We start from the raw sequence: 16599 nt of genomic DNA, 5'->3' as shown, positions 1-16599 counted from the left end.
GGGTGCCCGGACCAGAGCGCCACACCGGCCTTGCCTCCCTGCCTCCCCCCCACCCCCGTGGCACCGCAACCCCAGACACCGGCCTCTGAGGGCGCCCTGGTGCTGGGGTCCCTGACGGTGCCCGCTCTGGCCACTCCAGCCAGAGGGGTTCGGGTGGAGAAAGGGGGACTGTTCTGGCAGGCATGGAGTGCCTGTGCTGGAGTGCAAGCTCTTCCCAGAAGCCAAAAAGGAATAAATCGCAAATTTAAGGATGGGGTAATGGTTCAGTGGAGAGGGCCCCAACTCCTGCCCAGATGGTGATCCCCAAGGCTGCATGTGATTCTCAGAGAAGTGTTGCGAACAAGGCTCTCGCTCCAACGTTCCCCAGAGGAGCCTGCAGCGCAAGGGGATCCTCACCCTCCCTCTGGGTCGGGTGGCTGTGGATGCCCTGGGTCCCTCACCTCGAACTGAATGGGAAAAGGCCAGGCGGCCGCGGGAAGCAGGGCCTGTGGCGACCGTGCTGTCGGATCGCAGCGCCCTCCGGGTTATTAATGGGCCTGGCGGAGCCGCGGTGTCTGCGCCCCGGCCCTGCAGACCTGCCTCAGGGAGGCAGCCTCGGCGCCCGCCCGCCAACACAACCCCACTTCCCCGGCCCAGCCTCCCAGGGGAGCGCCCCCCCCCCAAAGCAACGGAGCCCTGTGGCACCGACCATGACGGCAGGCGACTACAGACGGACTGACGGACGGCGGGAGCTGGGGCACCGGTGGATGCGCCAGCGCTGGGCCGCCCTCAGAGCCTCCTAGCACCTGCACCTGGCTTTGGGCGCTGCCAGGCCTGGGGGCTCGCTCTAAGGGTGCCCCATCCTTGCTAAGACAGAGGAAAGTCTAGGTAACTTTTGGCAAAAGGAGTCACTGAGGAATCTTCAAGGAAGGAACTCCTAAGGCAACCCAGCCCTGGTGGGGGAACCCTGGTTTCGCCATTTATTTCATCTCTGCTCAGAGGAGGAGGGCTCCAGCTGGCCCTGCCTTCCCCCCAGTCCACTACGCCCCGCACTCCTCCCAAGAGAGCCCAGGAAATGGCAGGACCCTCTGACTGCAGCTTCTTGGAGGGGTCCCCAGGCCCTCCAAGTGAAAAGCGACAACCTGTTTCTACAGGTGGGGAAGTGCCCAAGCCTCTGGACCTCCACCACACAAAAGCCCCCTCTCCCAGTAACACCAACTAATGTAAATACTGCCTCAGGCTCTGCTTTTGACTGTGGGGCCTAGATGGAAAGTATTCCTACCCTTACCGTATGTCACCCCTTCTGGATCCGCTTCACACATCCTCTCAAGCTTCTGACTGTGAAAATGACAAGTTCAAGACAAAGGGGAGAAGGGAAAGAAAGATGATAGAAACTCATAGTCACCCAGTGCCTCCACTGTTCCAGACACCTCTCATGAATCAAATAATCACCACATCATGATCCCCATTTTGCAGATGAGGCAATTTGAGGCTTCACGGGCAACGTAACTAGTCCAAGGATCAGAAACTAGAAAGTGGTAGAGAAAGATTCACAGTCAGGTTTGCCTGACTTCAAAGCCTCCAAATCTAAAGATCTAGGGAGACTAATGAAAGCTGGGAGATTTTATACCCGCACTCATAATCAATAGAATTGCAGTATTTCACTGAAAGCACTATTCAGGGGCCACAAAAATTGCTCTAGCGTCAGTGAATTACAGAGCTTTCTGTATCTCTCTCCCATACTCTTGGGTTTGGGGCGGTTAAATGTATTCGAAAGTGAAGAGATGAGGTCCATAATTCTGAACCTTAGCGTCTGACCTCAGAGATGACCTTTCAGCGCACCTTAGCAAAAACAGCTTAAAACAAACGACAGTAAGCAAAGGCAATATGCCCGGTAAAAATAAAAATCACATCACTCCAAGGAGCTACTTAACCCACTTTCCCTTTCTGGTTGGCTCCACAAGGCCTAGGGTGAGAAGCAAGAGCATCTGGTATTCACTCCCTACCCGTCTGCACCAGAGATCCTGTCAACTTGCCACATCTCCACACCATGCACTATCAGCCCAACTACACCAGTAATAAAATAAGGAGGAAAAGTACCAACTCCAGCCACCACCCCCACAGACAGCAAACACACTCCCCATTATTTGTTACGCAGGATGAAACCATGGCTAGCCCTTTCTCTAAGAAATCCTCTAAAACTCTCGTCTGCCTGCTAAGTTTCAGTTGTCTCCAGCAGTGTTGAAAAACTGAAGTGGCATTTTGCCGAAGAAAAAGCTGAATTTCTCCCACTATGTAGAAGAGTACCTGTGCCTGGAGTCCACAGCAGCAACGAAGGGAGGCCAATACACTTTAATTACATGAGTCTTAACTGATAAACCACCTCGTGCCTCTAGCAAAATATTCTGCTGGAGAAGTTGACCGATTACATCCAGATCCATGTTCTATCTTGATGTTTTTTAATACATGAAACCTCTGCCATTGAAAATAACTGGCCTCTGACTCTACGTCTCAGGGTCCCAGAGGAGCTTGAAGATGCTTAAAACAAGTAAGTTATTACTCAGGGGTTGAGAAAAGTGGCACAGTTAGACAAACTAACAGAGTGTTTTCTAGAGAGGGGCCATAAACACCTCCAAGAGAAGGTCCGAGGGAGAAGCTGGCTAGATGCACAAACTGCACCCCTCCAAAATGTATTCAACACGTACATTACGTACAGCATTCCACGCCCAGCAGTACATAACACAAGTCTATTTGTATTCATAAAGTGTAAGCAAATAAATGTTCTCAGATTATCCTAAAATCCGGGTAATTTTCTCTAAATCCATGATTTTTATTTGTAAAGTGTTTTCTGTATCTGTGAGAAATATCATCGGATTCTCCAAGCCAGATACTTTGGAACGCCAGTTCAGCATTAGGCGGTATGAGAGATCATGGTCCCTCCTCTATCCTGAGTAGATCTGTCCGTGCTCCTGTTTATGCGTCCCTGAATGAGAGAAGGAGGTATCACTAGGTTACAGACTTATTCACCTGACTTCGGAAGGCCAGGCCAAGTGTAACGAAGAGCAGAAGTCATATCCTTGTGTACTGTTTGAATATTTTTCCAAGTACACGCCCTACTTTTGCAATTGAAAACGGACCTATTTGAAGGTAAAGGGGGCAAAGCAGGCCACGGTTTTCTTTCTTGGTGTTTCATTTCGCGTTCTAGGAAAGGTGCAATTTAAAACGTTTCAGGCCTTTTTGGCTGTCTGGGGAGGCTGACGGACGCGTGTGGGCCCCGGAGGAGCCAGGGCCCGCGGGAAGCCCCCACCACACTAGACCTGGGCTCCCCGACGCCTCCCGGCCTCCTCCGCCTGCCCTCACTCATCCTCTGGAAGGGAAACCGAGGAGCAGCTGAGAAGCCTGCCTCTCCGCCGGGGCGGCAGTAACAGCTAAGCTATAAATCCTCCCCGACCGCTAGGGAGGTCGCGGCCCCCAGTCCCGCAGGCCGAGCCCGGCGGGACGGGCGGCTATCGATCCCGGCCGGCGAGGCGCCCGGGGAGTGCCGCCTGCTGGCAACGGCGTGCGCGCTCCGAGCGCGGGCGCGGGGTGGCCGGGGTCCCGAGACGGGGTCGGGGTCGGGGTTAGGGGGGTGCAGAGCGCCGCGGCCCGAGCCTCCCACACTGGGGTGCACGCCCCCGGGCCTCCAGCCGACACTCAGCCCTCGCGAGCCAGCCGCTAGACTGCATGGGGCGGAAGGCCAGGCCCAGGCCCGCCGGAGGCCCCGCACCCAAGTCTGAACCTTGAAGGCCTCGGCCCTGCCTGCTGCGCCTCCCCAACCCCACCCCGCTGGGGTCTTTCAGACTCCCCGGAGAGGCTTCGGAGGCATGTCCAGAAGGCGAGGCAGGCTAGCCCGGCCACTGGGAAAGGGAGCCGACCGTGGGCGCGCGGAACCTTCTGGAGGACTCTCTCTTAGGGGAGTTTAAAGCTCCCCGCGAATCGCACACGCGCTGGGCTTCCCCCGCTCCTCCCGGCTGCCGGCTTGGACCAGGAGCGGGAGACAAAAGGGGAGGGAAAGAAAGGGGGGGCGCAATGTGGATTTTATGTGTCTTCCGATGACTGTATTAATAAATTAAATGGGAGCGCCAGGGTGTGCGGGCGAGAGAATATTGCGCCGAGATCAACCTGGCCGGCCCCTGCCCCTGCGAGGCCGCCATATACAATGCGAAGATGATGAATAGGGGGGCGAGGAAATCGAAGCGGGCCCGGGCTGGCTCCACTCTCTCATACAAAACTATAGGGCAATTAATTGTGGCTTGTCCCCTCATCCTTCATCTCCTGGTGGCACATATCGATGGAGATTACTGCTGATGGACCATTTTATCACCTTAAATAAACAGTCGCCACCTCTTCTAACCTCAATCTAATATATGGCTCTATGTTCAGTTTCAGGGCGCTAGATAACGAATGATGTAAAATAGCTAAATCATGTGTGTTACGGGATGGGGCTGGGCCTGCACACAAAAAGAGAGAAAAGAGAAAAAGAAAAATAGAACAACACAAAAGCCCACACACTGACTCCGAGAGCCTCCCTCCCACCAGACACCAGGTCTGAAATCTAAGTCGCTGGCGGCTGACAGCGGGGACGCTGGGCGGGAGGAGCGGAGCCTGGGCCTCGGTGGCAGGAAGACCCCACTGCGGGGTTGCTGGGCTCGGGAGCTCCCAGAAACAGGACCTGCGTTTCCCAACGGGGTGGGAGGAGACTGGGGAAGGTCAGAAAACACTCACCCTCCTTTTAGCGCTCGCTCTAACTGCTCAACTGGACAAACCCCAGATCTCCTCCTCTCCCACAGCCCCTCTCCCCAGTCTTCGGAAAGGGTGGCGCTACCAGTAGAAAAGCCTCGCTCCAACTCCCACACCTGAGCACCTGCCAGTGCTGTTCCCAGCACTGTTCCTTGCGCGGCAGGGTTCCCCCAAAACGGAAGGAGCCAGAGACCTCCCGCTGGGGAAGTTGCAAAGCGTCCGGATTCCACGTGGAGAGACCACCCCCCCTCCCAGAGGACTTAGCTGCCAACCCCCTCCCAGATATCCAAAAGGAACACCTTCCCTGAAAGGTCTTAAAAGGTAATGGGGCCGGCTCCGAAACACTGCCCGGTATCATTGGTACAAACACCAGGGGCGCCCTGTGGCCGCCTTTCGCTACCTTCCAAGAAGAGTGACAGGGTCTCAAGTGAGGCACCAGCTCCCAGAGGCCGAGAAGAGGCTGCCGCGGAGGAGCCTGACGTAATCAATGGCTTTAGGCAACCAGCAGCAAATGTGTGCGCCCAGTAACACAAGACGCGGAAGAAAGGCCCCATCCTCCGTTTCTGTTACAAACCGCCCACCGGTGTTAGGGAGATGAGAAGAGGCAAATAAGCATTCAGAGAGTCAGAGGAAAGTGTACTTCAATGGTGGAATAAATGAACCCACACAGATAAGAGAAATATATTGGAAGAGGTCACCCTGCCCCGCATATACAGTGTTTGCTGTTTTTAAGTCTTTTGGTGTGAAAGAAAGCTACAGGACCCTCCGCTTTGCCTTCACTGTGGCCTTTGCCAAAGGATGCCAATAAAGTTTCAAGGTGAAGCGGGTGTTCATGATTCACACGTGTTACCAGGTTGTTGCTCCCAAGCAAAGAGGGACTCTTCTAAAGGGAAAACAAGTAAGGGGGTCCCTTTCTTTGCCTTGTAAGAGAAAAAGAAAATGACTCAACACTCTTTTAAATACAAAGTAATAAAATGAAGCAATGCTGACTGGTCACTTCACAGAACGCTTTTACAGGGAGGTGGCAAGAACCTAAAAGGAAAGTAGGAAAATGTGTGCAGGGGGTAAAAATTAATAGATGCTTCCCTTCTGGGCAGCCTCCCACCCCACCCCACGCCACCCCTACCGGCATACAACCTGGGAATGGGGAGCAGCTCTGGTGTTCACCACCTTTCAAGTAACAGACCAACTCCCCCCACCCAGGGGGGACCAAAAGTTTCCCGCCCTTTGCATTTGTTTTGTTTTGACCACCTCATTAGATTAAACCCAATCACGTCTCACTCCATCTTTGCAAAACACATCCCAAGGTTTCCAATGAGTATGTGCTCTGGCCCAGAGAAGTTTCTGGAAGGATGGCAGGCCCGGCTGGCCAGCATTACACAAAGCTACCTCAGCTTTCCATTTTCTTTCTCAAAGGCCCTTTAATTAGGCAACAACGTGAAGTGCAACCTCTAATAAGACAATCTGCCTTTCTTTGCCTTCTGTGGTCTCCCCTGCCCTTTGCACAGGGAAGCAGTCCAGTTGACTCAAAAGGAGATACCAGAAGATTAACACAATGGGAATAATTTAAATAAATCATAATTCATTTCCTCCGGCCAGAGGAAAACGTTACCTGGATGATAAACTGGCTCGAGAGCCACATACTAATTAGCAATCTATCCCAATTCTTTCTCAGATTAATCTAGGTTTTCCTCTGGTGAAAATGCACTGAACCTCAAGATTGCATTGTGAACAAGAGCTCAGGGCACAGCCAGGGCTTTGGGGTGCTGCTGCTGGCAACTTTTCCAACACTCATTTAATTCAGAAGAGAAACTGCAAGTTTGATGAGGCACTCTCAGTCCACAGTGCCTATATATCACTTGGCACTGAGAACTGTCTTTTCCAAAGCATTTCTTGCCTTTTTAATTCACATTTTTTTAAGAACTGTTTTTGAAAACAACACACGCAAGAAATTCAGGAGGAAGAGAAGTATTTTTTTTTAAATCCATTAGGACAACATAATTTTATCAAATTTTCTAAAGCTCCAAAATACAAACCTCTTCTTAACGGCAGGGCAAATTCGAGGTGAAACCCTCATTTTAAACCAGTACTTTACCCTCAAATTCTGGAGAGGAAAAAGGTAAATACAACTGTTCTTTTTTGTTAGTAATAATTATCTCCATCAGAAAAACGATCCCCACCCCTTACGAAAAGACTGAAATACGCCACTAGGCTCGTGTCTAGTGTTTTCTAATCAAAGTAATGACACTGGGAGTCCTTTAGCTAAAACCTGTAGTTATTTTGCTTTTACAACGAATTAAGAAGTTCATGGAGCGGTAGACATTCTGCAAGAAGGGGCTTATTCAAAATAGAATGATTATACATGTTTATCATCAACTTTTCCTCCTGCAGAAACCAAACGAAGGAATGAGCCGAGAAGAGCCAAGTGAGCGCTGATCTTTCAAATTCTCTGTTGCTTTCAAACCTGACTCTCTTCACCTTTAATATTCTCTCCAGAGATCTCTGGAAGTATACGGAGCACTTGCACCAACGCCTTAGGTGTAAACATACCATAACTTCTGATACTACCCAAAAGAACTGGGTAGCCAGCAATACACATTCCTGGTCTTCATTTAGCCTTTTGTCGCAAGACCTCAAAAGGGAGCTTGTCCTTGTGAGAAGCCTTTTAAACTCTGAATAGAGGAACCGAAGCTAGAAGAGAGCTTCTAGCTGTAAGTAGGCATTTCCCTAATTTTTAAATTAGGCATTTGCCATTTACTCGGCAACAAGCAGAGTACTCTGCTAGTACTTAAAAAAAACTACTGTCACAATCATTAAAAAACAAGTAAAGCAACAAGCGTGCCTACGGTAGGACTGCGAACGTTTACACGATCAAGGGTGCACGGAGAACGCGGGATCCGCAGGGAACGACCCTACCCTGCAGTGGGAAACGTTTTCTCATTAAGCAGTTGGCAATTTTTCTTTTCCTCCTTTTCTAAATAAATAGAAGACCTAAGAATAATGCCTGCCTGCAAGGAGAGAGCGACCCAGTGTCGTCCAAAATTCCTACTCCAGCGAGGCCCGGTCAGCCCGCAGCTCTCGGCCCGTCCCCTGACAACCCCGCGGCCCGAAAACGAGCCGGTGTAGTTAACTCCAGAGGTCAGGCAGGGAGGAGAAGGAGACACAAGCCCTGGAGCCCACGCTCCCCAGAAACGCTGAGGGTCCCTCCCGAGTCCCACTGAGGCCAGGCCAAGCCCCCAGCGTGCGCGGCTAGTACCCGCCCGGGCCCGGGCGCAGTCCCGCGGGAGGGCGATCTGTATGCCCGGTCCCCGAGCAGCTCGGGTCTAAACGCTCGGGGCTGCGAAGCAGGGACCGAGGGGAGGAGAAAAAGGGAACCGTGAGGTGCCACCCGGCCTCCCCTCCGTTCTCTCGCCTTCTCTAACGTTGACAAAATTGTGCCGCAGTCGTCCGGGAGGTGCGAAGCCGCGGCCTGGACCAGCCCACCACCCGGAGTCCCGCTCACCCGCCCCGCTTGCCGGCTGGGCGCCCGCGCTCGACGGCGCCAGCGGCCCTGGAGAGCGCGCGCGGGCCGCGGCTACGTACGGTTGTTGGGGTCGCTGGTGTGCTGGTTGAGCGGAATGATCTCCATGCGCTGCTGGCCGTACAGGTAATAGTCCAGCTCCTCCGCGCTGCAGCGGAAGCGCGGGCCGCCCCGCACGTCCCCGCCGCTGCCGCCGCACTTGGAAGGCCCCGGGCCCGACGCGGCGCCGAGGCACAGGTCCTTAGGGGGCAGCGGCTCCGCGGCGACGGCCAGAGGCGCGAATACCGGCAGCTGCGCCACGGGCAGGGCCGAGAGACCCGCCAGCGCGGCGGCGGCGGCCGCGGCGGCGCAGGAGGAGGCAGAGGAGGCCGAGGTGGAGGAGGACGCCGGAGTGGAGGAGGCGGAGGAGAGCGAGGCGGGCCGCGGGCGCAAGCTGTCCGGCGGAGGCTCTGCGCGCTCCGAGGGCGGCGGCGGCGGCGGCTGGAGAGGCTGCGGCGCGCCCAGGGGACCCGCGGCGCCGCCGCCCTTGAGCGGGCCGCCGCTGCCGCCGTGCGGGAAGAGTTGCTGCCAGTGCTGCAGATAGGCTGGGTCCACTTTGAGGAAGGCCGAGCCGCCGGGCTCTCCGGGCTTCAGCATGTCCGACCTCTCAAGCTGGGGGCAGAGGGGAGGGGGCGCGTGAGCCGGGCCCCCGGGCCGGGTGCGAGAGGGGCAGGGAGGCTGGCCGCCCAGACCCCGGAGCGAGAGCTGAGACCCGGGCTCCGCCTGCGGCAGCCCGGTGCCACAGCTCCCTCTTTCCAACTCCGCTGGGGCGCAAAGTTTACTCTGAAGCCGCGGCGCCGCGCGAAGGGAGCTCTGTGCGCCCCGCCTTGCCTCCAGCCCGGGGCGCCCCAGCTCCCGCCCCGCACAGCTGAAGCCCGGCGCGAGGGCGCCAGCCCGCAGAACTCGGCGGCAGGAGGCAGCCCCCGCCCTCAACCGGCGCCCGGAGCCCGGAGCCGACCCGAGCCGGAGTGGCGCAGCGCCGGAGCCGCGCTGGCCTCCGGCGCCAGGAGGCGGGACAGTCTCGGCCCCCCGCCCCCGGCCCGGGACCTCCAGCCTCCCATCCCCGGGGGCCCCGGACCCCCAGCCCTAGACGAGCCTCGCCTTACCTGGAAACTCGGGAGCCGCCGGCGGGTGCGTGCGTGCGTGCGTGTCGGTGAGCGTGCGGGAGAGTGTGCGTCCCGGGTGCGCTACATGCCCCTGCGCGGCGGGGGAGGAAAGCCCTAGATGTGGTCGGGCCGCCCGGAACCCTCCCGGGCCGCGAGCGATGGGCGCCGGGGACGGCGGAGCGCGCTAGAGCAGTCCGGCCGAGCGCGCGGGAGCGCGGGCCGGCCCGGGCGCGGATCGGAGCCGCGGTGGGCTGCTGCGCTCGGCCGCCGCCGCGTCCCGCTTCCTCAGCTCCACGCTCTGGCAGCCTCCCGGCTGGACACGTGGGTTTTACGACAGCACAAAATACAAGTGTGTGTGTGTGTGTGTGTGTGTGAGAGAGAGAGAGAGAGAGAGAGAGAGTGAGAGAGACAGAGAGACAGACGGAGAGAGGGGGATAAAGGGAGGAAAGGGAGGGGAAGGGCGAGAGACAGAAAAAGAGAGAAAGAAGGAGAGAGAGAGAGAGAGGTGGGGAGTGGGGGGAGGCGGGAGGCAGGCCAAAAGAACGAAGGGGAGGGGAGAGGGAAAGAAGGAAGTTCTGACTGGGCTGGGTCCCCACCCGGCTGGTGCGCCTCTCCCGCACACATACCTCCTCGGCCCTACCCCCCCACCCCGCCCCCCGCCCTTTTTTGGCGTGACGTCTCCCGCTCGCCTGTTGTCTCTTTCTGCCCATGATAAGTCTTTCTAGGTGCCAGCTCACGGCCCTGATCCTGAAAGCGGTGGAAACGCGGAAACCGGAGTGCATCTCCGCACGCGCTCGGGGGTCCGCATCGGAGCCGGCGCGCCCAACCGGCGAGCGGACCAAGTCCCAGTACCGTGTTTGCGCTTTTGCCCGGCTCAGTTTTTTCCGGGAGTACTGCTGGGTGCCAGAGTCTACTAGCCCGCCACGCAGCTTCCCACAGCAATCCTGGCGTGGGGAGGCGGGCGCGGGGCGGGTTGCGCACGGGTAGGAAAGCCTCAGTCTGCAGCGGAGGAGGCAGGCTTTGGTGAGCTGCGAGGCGTGAGACTGAGGGTCTCTAAAGGGCGCCCAGTCCTGGAGGGACTCAAGTCTGGCCGCGGAGCTGGGGAGGCGGCCGCGGCGGAGTCTCACGCGGCTGAGCGCTAAGCCCACCCACTCTCGGGTTGTGTCTCTGGGGGAACTCGCTCCTTCTCCTTGTGGGCATCGGAGGCAAGTACCCCGAGCTCTGTCACGCTGTATTAAACTGCTCCCGGACGCCGGCGAAGCTTGTGTGCCCTGACTGCGAGGGGCTGCCCCGGGGGGTCGTGTAGGAGGCTCTTGCCCCAAGCCTGGCGTCGGAGGTGCCGGCTGCGAGAGCAGCCCCACCTCCACCTTGCCCACTCCAGGTGCCTTGGGCCGCGCGGCTGCCCTTCACTGCGCGGTCTCACATCCACGCATTGGGCCTCGGCCCCGCAGCTCCTCCAAGGCCCTGGCCGAGCTCGGTGGGGGTGCGGCACGGACCGGGGGTGTGAAATTGCCCGGCTCAGGCGCTTTCCCAAAGCCGGAGTTCTGTCCACACTCAGAAGAAATGACGTTTGTCTTTCCCCCGAACAAGCCAACTTATTTAGCACCCGCCACTCCGAACAATTGATAGCCACTCTTTCCGGATTTCTGCTTGTTTCTTTTTGTCTTCCCACCGCTCGTTTCGTCTGAGCCTGGGAACCGCGCTGTTTAGACTTTGTCCGGGTCTCACGCAGGATTGCCTCGACGCTGGTTGGAACAGAGTTGGACCGACAATGTTTTGACTGGCGTCGTTGTGACAAGGTCATCCGTCATTCCTTGGATAGATTGATGGTACCCAAGTTTAAGGCCAACACCACGAGGGAAAACCCACGTGCTGTGGGCCCCGAGGCTAACCGAGCAATCTGCGCGGGCTTTGAACAACTCCATCGGGAGGAGAATAGGAAGTTCCAGGCCCGTTTCAGTTAATTTGCTGGAAGAACTGCCGAAGAGGCGCGGTCGGGCCTCGGGAGAAGGGGCAAGCTCTCTTTCTCACACTCTCCTGGTTCCTTGCTGGTTCTCTGGGAGAGACTGGGGGCACGGGGTAAGGGAGCCCGGACGCTGCGGGCAGCGTCCCCACCGCCTTCTTATTTGGGGCCAAGCCGGCTGCGCACGAGCCTTTGGTCCCCGGGGCCTGGCCTTCTCAGAGAACTCCTCCCCGTACCGCGCCCCCCCCCCAAACACACTCGAAACTCTCGAGATTTTCAGAGGCTGGTTGCAGCAACTGCTCCCAAGACCTCCTGGCGCCCGCACCCTGGGAAGCCGGGGGTTTGCCTTCCCAGTAAGATTAGCTGATCCGTCCGTGAGAGCTTCGGATTGGCCAGGCGCCGGTAGGCGCCTCCACTACGTTTATTCCGCCCAGCAGCCCTGCGGAGAAAGCATTATCATTAACCCCAGGTTACAGATGGGGACACTGAGGCTCAGAAAATAGGTTGCCTAAGGTCACGCCGTTGTTGATTGCTGGAAACCCGGGCAAGGAGGCGCCACGTGTGCTCTCCCGCCAACCCTGGTCCAACCTCTCCGCTCACCTTCCAGACTGACGCCAGAAGGGTGTCGGGGTTCCTGGAGGGAGATTTGGCTCCCCTTGCCGTAGGGGGTCAAAGGGGAGAAGCAGAGACTGCAACGGAGCCTCAGTCCGTCACTATGCCAGAGTGTGGTGTCCCTGACTCATCAGCTTCGAGCCCCTTCCTCCCCTCCTCCCCCCAACATTGGCCCCTGGCCGGACGCGGCTCTCAGGGCGACGGGACCCTAGGGTCCAAAGACCTTAGAGAACTTGCGTGAAGGAGGTGGCTGAAAGAGCGGGCGCTCAGAAGGCCCGGGCGTGCAGGAGCGCAAGGCCAGGCCTGGCGGCGAGAGCGGCGGGAGTCCGAGCGTGCCCCAGCGCCTCCGCAGGGGGGCCCACGACGCGGGGCGGGGGCGCTGCCCGCACCCGGACCAGGCCGGAGGGGCTGGGCTGCGGCCGAGGTCCGCGTGGTCCCGCCACCCGCGGCCCCCGGGGCGCTCAGTGCCGGCGGAGGCCGCCGCGCACCCACCCAGCTGACCCCGGGCCCCGCGGGGCTCGCCGCCTCCCCGGCACGTCTCGTCCCCGGGGTCCTAGAAAGCGAGCCCACCGGCCGCCAGGACAGGCACCCCTCAAACCCGCTCCCCTCCTCTTCATTATTTGGAAGAAGACCGCGGAAACAAATCACGTGCACCACTTAGGAAGCGATCAAACCTTTATAAAAATCCATCGCTCCCAAATCGATGGGCGAATATTTGCTGGGAATTTGTTCCAGAGGAATAAATAAGGAGCGTGAGTGTATTAAATGCAAACGGGGGGACACGGTAGTGTTTTTCTTCATTGATTAATGACCTCTAAAATAAAACAAGTGGGAAGAGGAGCCGGGATCGATAAATTAACTACCCAAATTCATCATTTTCTCGAGCAATTTTTTCCCCCCGGAAAATTATCCTTGGGAAGCCCATTGCCCCCTGAGCGGGGAGGGGAAGGGAGCTGGAGGCCGGAGCCAGGCGGGAGGGGCAGGAAGGGGCAGGAAAACAAAAAGAGGATTCGGTCAGGGAGACCCTCTATCTGATTTCGTTTGACATACCATTTTAAAGTTTGCCTTTCATATTATTTTTTTCCTGATGGAGGAGAGGAGCAAATGGTCGGCTGCCTTTGACAGGACTCCAATAAAGGATTCAGCAGCTCTCCTGTCTGCCCTCGGCGCTCCGGCTTCTAGGTTTAAGGTCATGGATGGCTGAGTTAATAATTCATTAATATAGACATTTATTCAGAAGGGTTCTCTGAGACCCGCTCTCCCGCCTCCTCCCAGAGATTTATTTTCCCGGGAAATGGAGGGGAGGGGGTAAGGGGGAGGGTCTCGGGAGGCAGGTGAAAGGAGGGAGAAAGAGAAAAAGGGAAATGATGAGAGAGCTGGACCCAGCTAGGAGGAATCTTTGTTTAGCCAGATTCCTGGACCGGTCCCTCTAGCCCGCTGACAAAAACTTGGTAGAAAATGTGGCATCCAAACAGCCCAGGGACTCCGGCCTCCAGCCTCTGTCGACATCGGTTCACTCAGCCTTGCTCACAAAGCCCCGTTCCTCCAGCTTTAAGGTCTGGAAGAGCCATCTGAGGATCCTGGAATGCAGGCAAAAGGGGGAAATTTCTGGAAAGAGACTATCCTACACCCCCCCACAAGAAGTCCCCAAAGGAGGAGCTTTGCAACTTGACCCCACGTTGCACGCCCAAAGGGCACAGATGGGTTCTGGTGGCTACTGTCCCCTCAGAAAGGCACTATGGGGGCGTGCAAACAAAACCAAACCACGGAGTCCAGATCTGCACGAAGTCTACCCTGAAGGGGTGGGGGGTGGAGGAAAAAAAAACGAAACAATGAATAAGTAGTGGTCAGATGCTCATAAAGCGCTCTGGAGGGCACCGAAGAAAGGGCGAGGGGAAAAGAAGGTGCAGTGGGAGGAGAATGTTAGTATTTGAATTCCTGTGGTCAGGGAAGGCCCCTCTTCTCAGGTGAAACTGGAATAGAGACTTGGGCCTGGTGCGGGGCCTCGCCTGCGGCTCCCTTAATAACAGGGGCCTCCTCTGAAGAAGCCCCAAGGCCCTGGGAAGGATTCTGCCTTGTCAGCTTCTGGCTGTACTGGGCTCCCTCAGCTCCCGCCTGTCCCCCTGGCTCCAGAAAGATGCTGGGAGCTCCTCTGGGTCCTTGCAAAGACATCCGCTCATTGTTGACATCAGCGGAAGTCCCCTCTGTTGCTGGCGACTTAGCGCCTTATCCAGTGACCTGCCTCCGACGCGGGGCCTCGGTTTCCTCCAAACTTCAAACGGAAGGATGGGACTGATGCGGCTTTCCATCCTAAGGTTTTTGTGAAGGAGCTACCAAAGTCTGACCTCCCTCTCTACTACCCACTTTATACCCCACCTCAGTGAGTCTCAGACGTGTGGTGTGTAAAATGCACTGAGAAACTGAAACCAAAGAAACCCAAGCCACTTATGCTAATTGCTGCCATCTTCCCACTACCCCTTGGCATCTTCCCTGCTTCCTCCTCACTCAGTAACAGAAGGCAGGGGTGTGGGAGAGAAAGGCTGTGAGGGGTAAGACACAGGGCTGGGTGGGCGGGGATGGAAGGTGCTAGAAGGCTCCCCACGATGATGACAAAGTTAGCTGTCTCCTCAGAGGCTGCAGCAGGAGGCTCTCTGTTCTGAGGCCTTGGCAGTTCAGACCCGGCGTCTCCTCTGCCTGCCTCCTGTCACGACTGGATTGGGAAGGGAAGCGCCTCACTTTGCCAGGTCAGGGATGCCGTCTGGGGCCAGGAGCCCAAGCTGGGCCTATTTCTGACCGCCCTCTTTCATCCTCTGCCAACATCACCCAGGACAGCACCTGTTCACTTCACTTGAAACGCAGCCCAACCCGCCAGCGCCTTTCTCCCGGGTCCCCCAACACCTGTCACTCAAACAAAGCCTCTCAGCCACCCCAGGCCTGCTTTGGGTTTGACCTGCTGACCTCGAGGTGAAAGGCTCTCCCGTCCATTGCTGATCCCTGGGGCCAGTTCATTCTCCCAGGAAAGCCTTGAAATACATCCCTTCCATGTGCAGGGAAGTCAGCTATCGTGATTTGGAAAGGCCTCGTGACTTTAAAACATATCGAGGAAGCTCAGTCCCGTAAAGATTTCATGAATGGCCATGGAGTGAAAGCCGGCTGCTCTTTTTTGGTCTTGACAAATAAAAGAAAAGAGAAATAATGAGACATGGACAACCGTTCCTTCAGAAACTCATATAGTTCCCTCATGATCTCCTTCTTAGCTACTACCCCTTCCCCCTGCAATTTCCCCCAAATCGCTCTTCCATTTTCCCCAGAATCTGTAAGAAGAGACAAGATGAAGTGGAGTTGGCGGTTAACAGCTAAACCTAACACATAATGGACCTCTACTGTGTGCTAGAGACTGCCGGTAGGCATCTCTGGGACAATCTCTTTGACGTTCTTCTAGCAAATGGTACCTGGTTCTAACACGGTCTGCTTTGGGTCACCAGAGCATTGCCTAAATTAGTTGAAGCCTGTAGGCCTTATGTTCTAATCAGGATGAGGCACGCATATTGCAGTGCATCTGTTTGAAATTAGGAACATATGCTACGGTTGATTCACATTCTGAGGGGTGGTGGTTCCTAGTGCATGGTGGGTTCTCCTGAGTGCCTCGCAACCGTCTAGGAGCCGGCCTGGCTTCTGGTTAGCCCCACAAATGAGGGGGCCCTAAGGGCTTCGTCCCAGGGCAGCCCGCAGAAATAGGGCCCCCTCTCCCACAGGGGCTCTTACGATATGCCTGTGGGAGCCCTGGGAAGCCCCTCTGCCCCCTCACCATTCACTCTGCTGGCTGGAGTGCTGCTCTCACTCTCCTCTGACTTAGGGGGTCAAAGGATGACACTGAAATGTGTTTTTATTCTTTGATTTTTTTTTTAAATTTTTAAAAGACTTTTTTTATTTGAGAGAGAGAGAGAGCATGAGCGGGGGCGGGGGGGGGGGCGGGCAAAGGGAGAAGCAGACTCTCTGCTGAGCAGGGAGCCTGAGGGGGGGACTCCATCCCAGGACCCTGGGATCATGACCTGAGCCGAAGGCAGTCGCTTAATGACTGAGCCGCCCCGGCGCCCCTACTGTATGATTTCTGAGTCTATGTTCTTTGTATAAGAGCCTCCCAGGAAATCAATCAATTAATCAATCAATCCTACTCTCAGTTTCCTTTTTGGAACCAGGAAACCTTGTCTTTAGAACCAAATAAGACCCTGTGCAGGTCGCTGGGGGAAAGCAAAAGAGGATAAATTCGCAATGTCCCTGCCTTTAGTGATCTGGGGAAATCAGGTGGGTTCCCAGCTCTCCTTGCCCAGTTCCCAGGCTCTGGAGCCCAGTCAGCGACATGAGTTCAGGAGAGGAGACCATTGTCACTGTAGACCAGGAGATGATGAAGCAAAGCTTCACAAACGAGGTGGGCTCTAAGGACGGTCCGCATTCAGGCAGGTGGCGAGGAAGCAAGGAAAGGCATTACAGGACAGGGGGACTGCCTGAGCAGAGACCTGGAGAGAGGACCCGACACAGATAAACTGGGAGGCTCAGGGGATTTTTCCAAGTCCGTCCATGGGCATAACAGTGGGATGTTT

At 56.5% G+C, this 16599-nt stretch overlaps 1 protein-coding gene across 2 annotated transcripts in view; it reads right to left on the bottom strand.

The window, feature by feature from the left end:
- Positions 1-8914, bottom strand: part of PRDM6 (PR/SET domain 6) — a 97135-nt gene extending 88221 nt beyond the window's left edge. For both annotated transcript variants that reach the window (XM_028103433.1, XM_088023598.1), the window contains exon 1: positions 8341-8914. In XM_028103433.1, the coding sequence (XP_027959234.1) occupies positions 8341-8914 (574 nt within the window). The remainder of the gene's footprint in view (positions 1-8340) is intronic.
- Between the last annotated feature and the right edge of the window lie 7685 nt (positions 8915-16599).

The sequence above is a fragment of the Eumetopias jubatus genome, unplaced genomic scaffold, assembly GCF_037043125.1.
Source record: "Eumetopias jubatus isolate StellerSeaLion01/CBP00866 unplaced genomic scaffold, mEumJub1_p1.0 scaffold_5, whole genome shotgun sequence".
NCBI classification, from domain to species: Eukaryota; Metazoa; Chordata; class Mammalia; order Carnivora; family Otariidae; genus Eumetopias; species Eumetopias jubatus.
Note: the sequence above shows the minus strand (reverse complement) of the source record. Positions and strands in the feature narration are given on the sequence as shown.